The following is a 13416-nucleotide window of genomic DNA, read 5'->3' on the forward strand; positions in this document are numbered from 1 at the left end:
TCACACAAGCATCATCGACAGGGTCATTGCTTCTATAATTCTCGAGTCGAGCCTGGGGGTAACGGCCAACGGTAATCTAATCTGGCGACACAAATGACACTTCATGCCATGCAGTTATGCAGTTAACAGTAATAATTTGGAATGTACCTCTATCGCTAATAGCAATACTTCTTTTAAAAAACGAGTTTTAATCGCTATAAAAAAAATATTTAGGGGTGGACAACCGTTGTCACTTAGGGGAATGAAAAATAGTAGCCGATTCTCAGTCCTACTATATATGCATATAAAATTATTGTTTCTTATCCAACATATTATTATTCTTATTTTCCAATAATTAAAAATAAAGTTCATCTGAAAAATCGTAAAATAAAAACAATATTATATGGGAATCCTTACCGCGGATAAATTTTAATATCAAGGCGGATTTATCTAAGTTTTCCTAAATCTTTATATTCAAGTTGTAGCTAATATTTAACAAATCCAATTGATCTGGAGTTGAAGGTTTATTGTAATTGATAAATTGCAAATAAAATGTATTAATACAACCAATGATTCCATCGGGATAATAAATATTTTAATAATACTACAAACTATATTTATGAAGACATACCGACCAGGTCCAAATAATAATCCTTACTAATGTTTTAAATATGAAAGTAACTCGTCTGTCTCGGAATCACGCCAGAACTACTAAAGCGATTTAAATAAATTTAGTGCACATAGCCTTTTTAATGCAAAATAGGGTTGTAGGGGGAGATATAGTTGTATGGAAGTATCAACATTAAAAGCTAGAAATTTAGAAACCTTATTTTTAGGCTGTTGATTAAATATAAATAAATATGACAAATAAATTTTGTAAATAAATGATCCTTAAGGGGATAAAATAAAATAGGGGATGAAAGTTTGTATGGAAATTCGTCATTTTTGAAGCTAGAACGGTGAAACTATTTTCTTTGGCTTTTTTGGGTTAGATCATTAAATTTTTTTTTGATTGATCAATGACACTACTCCACGCAAACGCAATCCGCGTCAATTTATCTATTAAATAATATTTTTTAATCAGGTTCACAGATAGCATTTTCGTAATATCAAATTTACAATTCACCGTCCAAGCAAAAAACGAAGAATGTACATGCAAATGCACAAATATGTAAATTTAATCGCTATGTTGTCTCAAGGCTTTTATAGTAACGGATTTATACTACACTAGCGACCCGTCCCGGCTTCGCACGGATTGCATACAAATCTTTGAATTTCTCTACTTGTTCTATGCTATAATATGCATGTATTATACATATAAACCTTTCCTCCATAATTTATTGAAAACTGCATTAAAATCGTTGGATAACTTAAAAGATATAAGCGAACAGACAACGACGGCAGCTCTGTTTTATACTATGTAAATATAAAGGTGGAAATATAACATATTTACCAAATTTTACCATTTTAGCAATTTACATATGTACGTATGTATAACATACTACTACTAATACTATATATATGTACGTATGTATAACAGTTTTCCAATTGAAATCCCGTTTTGAAAGGATCAGTTAGAGAATACTAAGGTTGCAATATATGTAGATATAAACCTTTAATATTTTAGAATAGTGTTATTGTAGTATATAAGCATTAATTATAGTAATAAACGAGCCAGTATACACTCAAATGTCGTACCTATCATTTGCTTAACAAGCACTGCCCTTATATTATAAGTCGTTTTATGCTTAATAGGAGGCTTCAGCAACTAGTTATAATTAAGTAAAAATTGTGTTAATTACATAAAGAATTGATATTTTTAATAAGAAATAATTTTATTTTAATCTACTTAGTTGCTGTTATAGCTGTTGCTTCTATTATAAAATATATAAATGGCAAGTATATATAATTATTTTTATGTAAACTCTGTAAATTATGAACGAATAAAAAAACATTCTAAGTAATAGTTACATGAGTAAGATGACGACGTCGGCGATCTAGCGGTTGGCACACCGCCTTACTTCCAATGATCACGGGTTCAATTCCTCGCACGGTACAAAGATTTACAAAGGAAATGTGATTGTAAAGATCTGGGTTATTTGTGTTTGGTTTAAATTTTCTATGTATATTATGTATTTATTTAGTGCCCATAACACAAGTTTTGTTTCAGCTTGGGACTAGATGGCGTTGTGTGAATTGTCCTGAGATATTATTCTAAGATATATCTAAATTCTATCGATAAACATAAGTTTATAGTATAAAATATCTATAAACTTGTGTTTATAGATATTTTATAATTATATTTTGCTTAAACTTGAACTTATTCAATTGCGCGACCGCGATGCCAAAAAAAAAACGAATATCGACTCGATTGCAAAGCGCAAAAATCGCACAATGGAAAGCTGTATTCAAATTATATTATTGTATCGTCTGAAAAATTCAAACAGACTATATACAAACAAAGCACGTCGAATCAATTTTCCAAATTGCGACCCAGATAAACGCGACTGCAGTGTGGCAATGCGCCAACTCCCACATTTCTTTTTAATGTACGATTATGGAATGGTGCACCTGCATTGCACGCTAACGGTATACGCTGGCGAAGCATTAGTAGAGTATAGCAGAATGAGAATCACGTCATGTAGTCAATAATCCACCAGCAGAGATTAGAGAAAATACCTACCCTGATTCAACATACTGTATTCTCAATCATAACTAGATTAATTTTCCAGATATTATAACCTACACATAACATTTTCCTTGCCGATCGTTGCAATAATACGTTTAATTACACTAAGAACTCATCTAGATCTAGAAAACAGGTTGACCTGATGGACTAGGTAGAGGATAGTAGAATGAGGACAACATGTCATCAATAATAAACCAGGATGAATTGGAGAGAATACCCTGAGTTGACATATTGTATTCTTAACCATAATAATTTTCCCAGATATTATAATCTAAAAATCACATTTTACTTGGCGATTGTTTTAACAATACCTTTACACACACTAAGAACTCATCTGGAGCTATAATACAGGTCGATCTGATAGACTAGGTACATGGGCATCAGTAGGGGATGACGTCATATCTGTTAGTCCTTCATCAATAATTCATCACATTGGTTACCAGGTGGGGAACTAAGGTTGATCTGATAGACACAGTTTCACTTACATCCGTACTAATAAAATACATCTTATCTAATTTTCAAATGAAAAAAAAAACTCACCTATAGGTCTTCATGACTCCACACAAATAAGCACTTTTATTTGATACATGCTCAAGATTTGAATCTAAAAACTGTCCAAGTACACTTAAAGCACCGTCGGATGGAAATTCTTTTAAGGCATCTAACGCACGCTCGTCCAATTCAGCGTGCGCTAGCTTTCCAGTCTTATAAATGTCGTCCAGCTTGGCTGCCACCTGGAAATCATGCAAAGGTCATGTTAACATATTAATAATAATAATAAACAGCCTTGGACACTTCATACAGCGTCATCTAGTTCCAACCTAAGCAGAGCTTGTTATGAACTACTGATATAAAACTTATGATACTTTTTTGTATATAAATACTTTTGTACATAATAAACAAACAATAATAATAATAAAGACATTTATTCAGCATTACAGTATTCTTAGATGCTATCTATCTTATATACTATACAACTTAAAAGCTAAAACGCATTTATACTGTAGTATACATATACCACAGCGCTGATTTTCAGTGGGGCCACCACACATGAGACAGCGTACGTAAAGATAACTAAAGAAAATAAAACGTTAAAATTAAGAGCATTTTATAAATAGGTATGAAAATGTATGTAAAGATAAATACACAACTGAAATACATATACAATTATATAAATTCAGACCTCAAACTGTATCATAGAATGGACAGAGATCTGCTTACTACTAAGATAAGAATAGGATGATGATAGACGTGATGCATTCCGATGATGAGGTGGAGGACGCTAAGGGTTATTGCTCGTTTTTGTTATTTATATGTACTCAACTGGCTTTAATATGAAGAATTTTATACCTCTCTATATTTCGACTAGAGAGTTACCCTTATTTACCATAAAATAATTCGCGTTAAAGCTCGTTTAATTATTTATATTTTTCTGTGTATATATTTAATGTAACTTTAATGAAAGTTGTATTACTAACAAAATTGGCAAAAATTAGCTTGAAATAAATATTAATGTCTTATCACGCCGAGTAAGTATGGGAGGAGCTTGGCTCCCTAGTACAGTACCTAGTCCCGGCTCTACACGCACACCGGCGTGTGTGGAAAAAGGTATCCGTTTTACATATTATGTCTACAGTATAATCACAGATAACATAATATATCAATAAAAACTTCAGTGTAATACAAGTAACACATTCAATTAGTTTTGCTTTTAATGTATTGGAAACGGGATTAAATAACTGGACTGATTTCGACGAGACTTTTTTCGGCAGGTAGCTGATGTAATAAGGAGTAATAAGTTACTCTACTACTTTTATTTTACTACTTACTTTTATTTTAGAAAAATAAAGTTATATTCCACGCAAACGAAGTCGTGGGAACAGCTAGTAAAGAATAAAATACTATAGAAGGCAATTACTACATAAGTACGGGATGGTACTTTACTTCATACGTATGCGAAACAATGTAAATGTGTATATGTATATATATTTTTATTTTATAGTAATATCTGCCGCTTCTTTTGTGGCAACATCCTTTTGGCCTATTTTTTTTTATCCTATAGATGTGTCACAATGTTTTTTTCCTTTTTTAATGTGTATATTTATTTAAATAGTTGTGTAAGATATAGGTGTTACTGTATTGTTGTCCTAATAAGAAAATATATAAAAATGGCTACCAAAAATGGTATGGTAATTGCTTTGTAAGCTATGTTTCGGCTGAAGGGGAAATATGGTAGTGAAATTACAGTGTACGGAAGGATGGTATGTTAGTACTGCGAAATGACAAAGCATAACGGGTACCACGGTGGTCAAATTGCAATGTGACATCTTATTGTTCATGAATATAGGCAACGGTGGCCACTTACCATCAGGTAAGCCGTCAAAAAGCTTGCTTTCCTTTACATAAATAATCTATCTACAATTCATTAAAATCCGTTCAGCCGTTTGTTTAGTCGTGACAACAGAATTAAACACAATAATGAATATACTTTTATATAAATTATTAATATTTTAAGAATACAAGTAAAAGGTTGTTCTAAAAATTATAAAATATTATAATAGTAGATAGTCTATCAGAGAAATAACCAAAGCCATAAACTTATTTTAAAAAAGCAGAAACATCAATCCCGGCAATGTGACCGCGCTATAATGAATACCTTTGTGGTATGAAAACTTTAAAGAGCTCAAGTTAAACAGGTCTCTCGTTGGAAATACCCAGTACGCCAATTGGTGGAACACGCACCAGGGTTGCCAACCTTAAATCATTTAACCTCGTATATAGATACAAAAAATCTAACAAAATCACTTATATCAGTTCAATTTGGCTCTATTAGCTCGTATATTATCGTATTTTGACGGATTTTCGTAGTTAAATCTCGTACAAGAATGAAAAATGTCCTTGTACCGAAAGCCAAACTATATTATAACGAGGGTCCTCGTAAAGTTGGCATCCCTGATACACGCGCTTTTCTAGCAAGCAGGCTAGCGTCGCCAATGTTATACAATTTTTCCGCCAGCGGGCGCTTGGCAACACGCCTAGGTCTATAAACATTTAATTAGCATACAGCTGTTTCCTGCGGCTATGCTTGCGGGTTATGAAATTCTATTCCCATCAGATTTTTATTGAATTTCATTTTTTAGTGATTATTCAGCAAAGAATACAAATAACTCTGTTTAAACCCAAATCTATTATACACCTAACCTTCCTCAGAAATAACGGTTGATGCACGAAAATCGTTCGATTAAATATGTTCAGTAATTTTTAAGACTATCGCCAACATACGGACAGACGCTGTGGGGGACTTTGTTTTATAATATGTATGTAGATTGTAATTAGTTTAACCAAATTTGTTTTCTTGCGATGATATGCAAGCCGAAACATGGTCAATTTGTGTTCTATTACTCATTATTGTTGTTGTTAGATCATCTCCACAAAAAATAATAATATAAGCTACAATTCTTAGAATCATATTAACAGTTCATGGTTATAAGTTAATTTAACAGTGCACAATGAAAATAAGAAATTTCAAAGGCGTATGTTTCAGGAACAATGGACCTTTGTGTGTTGATGTATTAAAATTTGTGATAAAGTTGGTATAATGGTGTCATAGCAACGCAGAACACCATCACAAAAATGGAGACAGTACAGACATCTGTCAGAACAGTTAGAAAGTATTTTAAAAATATTACTTTTAATGATAAAAATAATGAGCAAGAATTTATACTTTCATTTAAAGACAAGTAAATTGTTACACCTTTTTTATTTTAACATTTCAAATAAAGCTTCGTATTTTCATATATAGTGACTGATTTCGCGTGTTATTATTATTACGCATATTATGTATATTCTTATACACTTAATGTGATAAATAAACAATTAATTAGTTTTTTTCTAAAGAATAATTCTTAATACAAGTCAATTATAACAATTTTAAAAATATGTCTTTAAATATATTCAAATTTTGAGAGCCGTTGTTATTATTTTTTTACATATCAGTAATTATAAAGGGGATGCAAACCATATTTTCTTGTCTGGTCTATCTCTATATTTCTCTTGTCTAAACGGCTCCAATTCAGTGTACCTACACCTCATAAAATAAAACCCCAATCTGTGAAATTCAAATTCAAAAATCATTTATTCCGACTTTCCGATTTATTAGGACATTTTAGCCGCTTATGAACGTCATATTTTTTATATAATAAATTTTTCCCTCCCGTCAACATAACTAATATTTTTATTTCCTTCTTTGAAAATTCTAGTGTTTTATGGTTGATAATTTTACAAGTAATATTAAACTCTAGCTAAAGATTTGTCACTGACTACTAACAAAATATATTTATTTTTAAATGCACTCTACTAATTCATAACCAAATTTGTGTTGTAGTTTCCATCTAGTAATTTTAGTGATTCTAGTGTATACCTAGACATAATGACTAAAATTACTAGGTTTATTAGATGTACATATTTTGTCTCCAGTCCGTGCCTCTGATAGATGACACTGGCAATGGTTTAAAAATAACGACCGATATGCCACAGAATAAAGTATAAGAGTCAATATAATGCAATACGTGAAATCATAGCGAAAGTAAAATTCAGCCATGTTTGTGTGTATTTTAAACATTCCAAGCAACTTGTTTGTATAAGACTATAGATGAAAAAACTCATCAATATAATTCACACAGTTCAAGTGAAGCTAGGCAAGGTACCTACATAGTAACAATGGATATTTTCCACTTGCAAATATGTTCAGGTATCAACACAGATAATTAATGACAAAGGTCGCTGGATATCGGGTGAAAGTGACATAAACAAATGGGGCCATTACTGATTTATTAATTCTGGCATAGACAATGTTACCTAACAGACGCTCATACGAATACCTTCTTATTAACCACAGAGGGTTGTTATAATTTTGATGAGTGTGGCATTTTAACGGTTATGATGCAGATTTTTTTGTTTAAAAGTTGACACGATGGAGATGGTTCTTAGCTACATTTTATTAGTTTTTTTATTCAATATTACCTAATCAGCTTTACATAAATAAGTCTTTTTTCACGTAGGTATAATACAGACATGTCAGATAAGTCAAACAGAGAAAACTTTAGGTAAAAGTTCCCTTTCCAAGGGTTGTCACTCCCTTTATAATGTATATTGTTAAATGAATATTTTGAAAGAAAGGTTAAATATGTAAATAAATTTTCATGCTGTGACAAATTTGTTCTGGTTATTTATATTTTATTTTGTAAAATTATTCTAATATATTGGTATTTTATTGTATTATTCAGACGACATCATCAATCATCGACATGATGCTCAACCATCCGAAGTAATAAATTTTTACCTAATAATATACCTACGCTACGAATAGTCTTTTAAAGTAAAAAAAATATCGTCTATTCCGAAATTTATTTTATTTATTCTACTTTAGTAATCCAATTATTAGTTATTTTTAGTAAAATAAGTGGAATACAAGTTTTCAATTTATTCTAGACACATTTTTACTACCAACTTTTTGCTTATTTGTTTTTTGTATTCAGTCAATAAAAAGAATAATCAAAATCAGTTCAGTCTAAATGGTTATAATGACTTATCCCTGGTGATAGGCAGCGCCCACATTTTATACATATAGATAGTAGGAAAGTCTGTACAATAAACTGTTACAATCTTAGTATCTATCGTGTAGGTACTGTATGTCCCGATAAGAATTGCAATTCTAGACATCCTCTGGCCTTTTAAATCACTTCGCAATTACACAATGGCGAGTGTTAAAATTCTAAGTATTCGTTGTTTATTATCCTCCTACTTAACGTTATATAGGTACCTACTTACTTTCTCAATAGAGTAGAATATGTTTTGCATCAATTTTGGTTAGATTACAATAGCAAATTGTATTCGTGTGTATTCATCTAAAAATAATTTTAAAGTAATGTAAATAAGAATAAAAGGAGAAAATAATGTGATTATATTTATTCTTTCATATACTCCTATATATAAAAGTATCAACTCCGTTTTCTTATACGAAATATTTTGGTGGGGAGGGTTAAAAAAGATTCAAATAAGTTTTATACCCACTCTTAGCAGAATATTAATAATTTTTGAAGAGGTCACTTTAATACTATATTTTCTATAAAATTCGCCATCTGGCAGGCGAACTAAACATAATAGTTGTCATAATTGACAATAGATGGCGTACTAATAACAATTTAATTTTGTGGGGGACAATTATCTCTTTATACTTACATGGAAGAAATAACTAGTGGACTGTGGAGAACTGAATAAATTGATTTATTTATATGCTTAGCCGCGGTCACGGCTAATGCAACCTAGTTGAACGTCGAGAGGTAAATACCTATAATTACCATAAAATTTTCGTGTTAACAACATAAATAATATATTAAACACGAAAGTTTTAAAGTAATTATTTTTATTTACCCAACATTTTGTCTGTACTTTACAAAATATATTCTCTCATTGGTTACTCATAAATATTAACTTTAACTACTTAGGTAGGTACATAACTTTCCAATTACATAATAAAATAAACAAAATAAGTATGAGAGATTAAATTAAAGCTAGTTTACTTTGTAATGTATAGGAACTATGTTTGTATTTACCTACTATAATGTAGAGTATATACTCTTCATTATAGTAGGTAAAGTAGGTAAGTGTATATACACTAACATATATATGTGCTAACAGGTATATATACTAACTTCAAAATATACTTATAATTCACATAACTTCACAAATAAAGACAAATAAATTAAATACCTAACTATCTATTAATTTAAGAGTAGACATGTATGTATATGTACATGTATATATATATATATATATATGTATATGTAGTCCACAATTTCTATATTACATACTTTATTTGTTTAGGAGTATACTTACATTATACTTATTAATAGTGGGCATCATTATTGCATTTTAATGTTTATTAGCAACCTCACAAAATATTATTATAGAAGTATATATGGGATATGTAGTTAATTAAATTAACAAAACCTATAAAAATATTATAAATAATTATTATTGTTTTCTTACAAGAATCTTATAAGAATTTTGGATATTATAAAATATCACACCCACTATTTAAGAACTTTCCAATAAGATAATAATATAAATAGAAGTAATTGTTATGTAAATTAAATATTATTATTATTTTTCTTTTATTGCACTTAAAAATGTAAATTATTTGAATATATAATATTCAATTAAAATAGTATTTATCAAACAAATACTACATGGCATATACTTATATTTAAGCCACAGTTCACAGAACAAGTTCTTTATGTGTATTGTATTAAAAACATTTATATATAATAAATATAGTATTATCATTTATAAAATTATATTAGTATTAGAACATGATAGAACTGTTATATTTGTGTTAAAAATAAAATTTAACCCGTACTAAAGAAAATTAAGTTTACAACTTTGAGCAGTCCGTAGTACCTCAAACTAATAATGTTTAACATATTTCTACATTACAAATATGCTTTGATTATTGTGTTTAATATATATAAGCAATTGATATGAACAATATTCACTTGCAACACTCACCTTAGGATCCAAGCCATAGTCGATGAGTTTGCGGTAATCTGGTGTTCGGCCAATATCGGAGTCCTTCCCAGCTACCTCTTCAATGGATATTTCTCCATTGCCCTCCGCCATTCTGCACAAATTTTTTTATATGTTTACACACACCCCACTGTCCTATTTTAGTTCATATAACACAATATAAGTTGAAAACTTTATTTGCCAGTTGAAGCACAAATGTTTGGAGGACTTGAGCATACTTATGGATGATGTCATCAGATTTCAAGAAAGCCACGCGTATGAGTAATAACTTTTATGAGTAGGTAGGGACATTATTAATAAAATAACAATACTATATGAACAAAGAAACTACATAAATAATCATATTTACCTTTAATTTGCAATTTTTGTAATTTTGGAAGAAAATGATAACTCTCTAATCGTCCGAAAAACAAAAAAACAAATGAAGATCAAACATATGAAACTGTGAAACAATGGGATTGTGCACTCCTCATTCCATTCGGGTGAAGGTAAATTTCAAAAAGCGAATATGCCGGGTCATTGCATTCTTCTAGTGAGGTGACATAAAAATTTGTTTCTATCCTAAAAACGAAAATCGAAATTATTTAAAAAAAAATACGACACTAACTTATAGGAGATGTGAAATCCGGCGGTCAATGACCGAAATAACACAGCAAAGTTAAATTATGACAGCTCCCCTATAAACTATAACACATAACACTTTTAATAAATAATCACATTAAAACACTATAACAATCCTTTTATAACAAAATACAAAACACTAGAAACTTTCCGCGCATGAAACTTTTGTGAATGCAAAACTGCAATAAGTTGAGAGTGCAACTGCATTGCACTCGATAAGAACCGGCCGGCGCGAGTCACAATTTCCAACGAGAATCCAATTAGAATAAACGCAGAGATTAATTTAAGATATAAAACACTATAATGCACAAACACTGTTCAAAAATAATAACCAGAAACACTGTACACTAAAATAATTACCTATTAATTTTGCTAGTTGGTGGCCGAGACAGATATGGCGGCACCGCGCGACGTCAACGTGACCGCCAGTACGGGGTTCTCATAACGACGCGCGCGGGACATGCAACGAGGAGTGCATTCAAAGTTTTAAAAGGCACTTAATTTGTTTGGAAAGTTTTAATAATCTCTCTGTTTCAACTATTAATTGAGACCGCATCGAAAAATAAAATAATATTTTTATTGCACAGAGAGTTTTTGCAATGGTTGCGAATAATTTTGAATGAGAAAGAGCGCGGCGCGTCGCGCAAGGCTGCCGGCCGCGAGGTGAGACAGGCTAGCGGCAAGACGGCGGCGAGTGAGAAGCCAAGAGCGAAGGGGGGAGGGTGTTGCAACTGGCGGTGCAGGCGTGCAGCAGCGACGACGCCGCACCGAGCTCGCTGCATACTTGCATGTACACGCACACTTGCAAACCTTTTGACCTTCGGCAAATCGATTCACTGCCAGTTTCGTCTTTGTTGTTACAATTACTTTACCTTACAAACTACCCTTTAAATAGGTATACCTATCTGACCCTTTAAGTTAATATGCTATCAAAATGTCACCAAATAGATTAATATCTAGTTAGAATATTTTTAAATCTAATTGAAGTAGTTTCTAACAAAGAAAAAAGTTAAGGTAATGCGAACTTGTTCACTATAAATAACTATGTAATATTGTATAATATATATTGAATACTCAACACTACATTAAATAATATAAATTAAATATACAAGTAACTACTCAAATCCAAACAAAATACTTATTCAAAATAAAAAAAAATCTAAGACGCACAGATACAGATTTATTCACTGTAAAGATCACACGGTTACTAATCGACATCGTCCAATAGTAGAACAAGGTTCATTACTCTTTGATATGGAAACGAAGGGATAAAAGTCTTAATCGCAGTAACCCCTTGCTTTGGTTCGCTTACACCTGCTGATGATCGAAGCCGTATGTATTCGCGACACACAAATACCATTTTAAAAACTGGCCTTCTCACTTGCATGTGTATGTGTTAAACTTGGATCTGTATCCGCCGCTTTATGTGGGTAGGTAGGGCGGCTACTGCGAATGGTTTGCTTTATGTTGACATGGTTCCAACTTGGTCCTTTCACTTACTAATATGAATCTTACACGACAACACTGTCAAGTCGTAATTTGAATAACATACCTAACCATTGAATCTTCTTTTCTTTCAAACAACTTATGTAGTGTTAATAGAGACACGACAAATGCACTTCCTTTCTCACATTTCGTTTTAAGCAGCTATAAGAATTAAACCTATTTAAATTAATAATATAATTAAACTAAAAAAGTCAAAAAACGGAAATTAATTAGCACAACACTATTTACCCATCGGTCACTCAACTCACTCTCATTCAATTAATATCAAAGTAAAAAATAGAAGTATCGTGCTATCTCTATTTAATTATCTATTGTCACTTTTCTTTATAATACGTCAACATATTCTATCCAGACTTTTTTTTATAATAAATACATTGAAACTACTTTCACTATTATTTTTAGTGTTGTATACTGAAAAATATATAGTAAATTAACTTATTGTACTTGCTTAGTTTATCAAACATTCAAAACAATACTTGTACGACCTCTTTATTTAAAAAAAATGAAAATCCCTAATATCATAGTAAGAAGTTGATTGGTTTTGAACTAGCGTTACCGATTCATCAGTCCATGTGTACCAAATGAACTAACCTCCAATTATGAACGTACTATAGGTACAAAAAGCCATCACTTACCATTCATATTGTGAGACATGAGACCTTAGGAAATGGCACGAATGATCCGTCACGGACACTCACGTCTATAAATAACCATTTTGCAAACATAGCAAGCGAGCCGCTCCGATCGCCGTAGCGCGCACTATATTCACGATATTGTACTTTGTAAGTATTTTAGACACGTCAACAGTGCGTTGACCCGCGCCGTTTCGCATCGTACACCGTACGTTGCTGAATTTATTGTGTCTGTAGATTTGTGGGTCACCGACTCACCGTACTAGGTGACGTCAAATTGGGGTCCCGGAGTGGTGACGTCACCTTATCAAATCAAACTAGTCTGTCATTCTAGTTCTAGTACATTATCATATTCACAAAACGTGTACTATCCTATACAATACTCGCCCTAAACTGACCTGT

The 13416-nt window shown here is 31.5% G+C and overlaps 1 protein-coding gene across 16 annotated transcripts in view; it reads right to left on the reverse strand.

Moving 5' to 3' along the window:
* The window catches only part of LOC131852072 (heterogeneous nuclear ribonucleoprotein Q), a 34192-nt gene extending 21070 nt beyond the window's left edge, over nt 1-13122 (reverse strand). For 3 of the 16 annotated variants that reach the window (XM_059202686.1, XM_059202687.1, XM_059202689.1), the window contains exons 1-4: nt 11237-11610; nt 10605-10816; nt 10238-10349; nt 3209-3402 (exon numbers count right to left, since the gene is read on the reverse strand). In XM_059202686.1, the coding sequence (XP_059058669.1) occupies nt 3209-3402; nt 10238-10348 (305 nt within the window). In that variant the 5' untranslated portion in view covers nt 10349; nt 10605-10816; nt 11237-11610. The other 13 variants (XM_059202684.1, XM_059202677.1, XM_059202685.1 and 10 more) reach the window with 11 other exon arrangements.
* Nucleotides 13123-13416: the final 294 nt, after the last annotated feature.

This window comes from Achroia grisella, unplaced genomic scaffold (genome assembly GCF_030625045.1).
Source record: "Achroia grisella isolate CSIRO2021 unplaced genomic scaffold, CSIRO_AGI_Agris_v1 utg821, whole genome shotgun sequence".
Taxonomy (NCBI): domain Eukaryota; kingdom Metazoa; phylum Arthropoda; class Insecta; order Lepidoptera; family Pyralidae; genus Achroia; species Achroia grisella.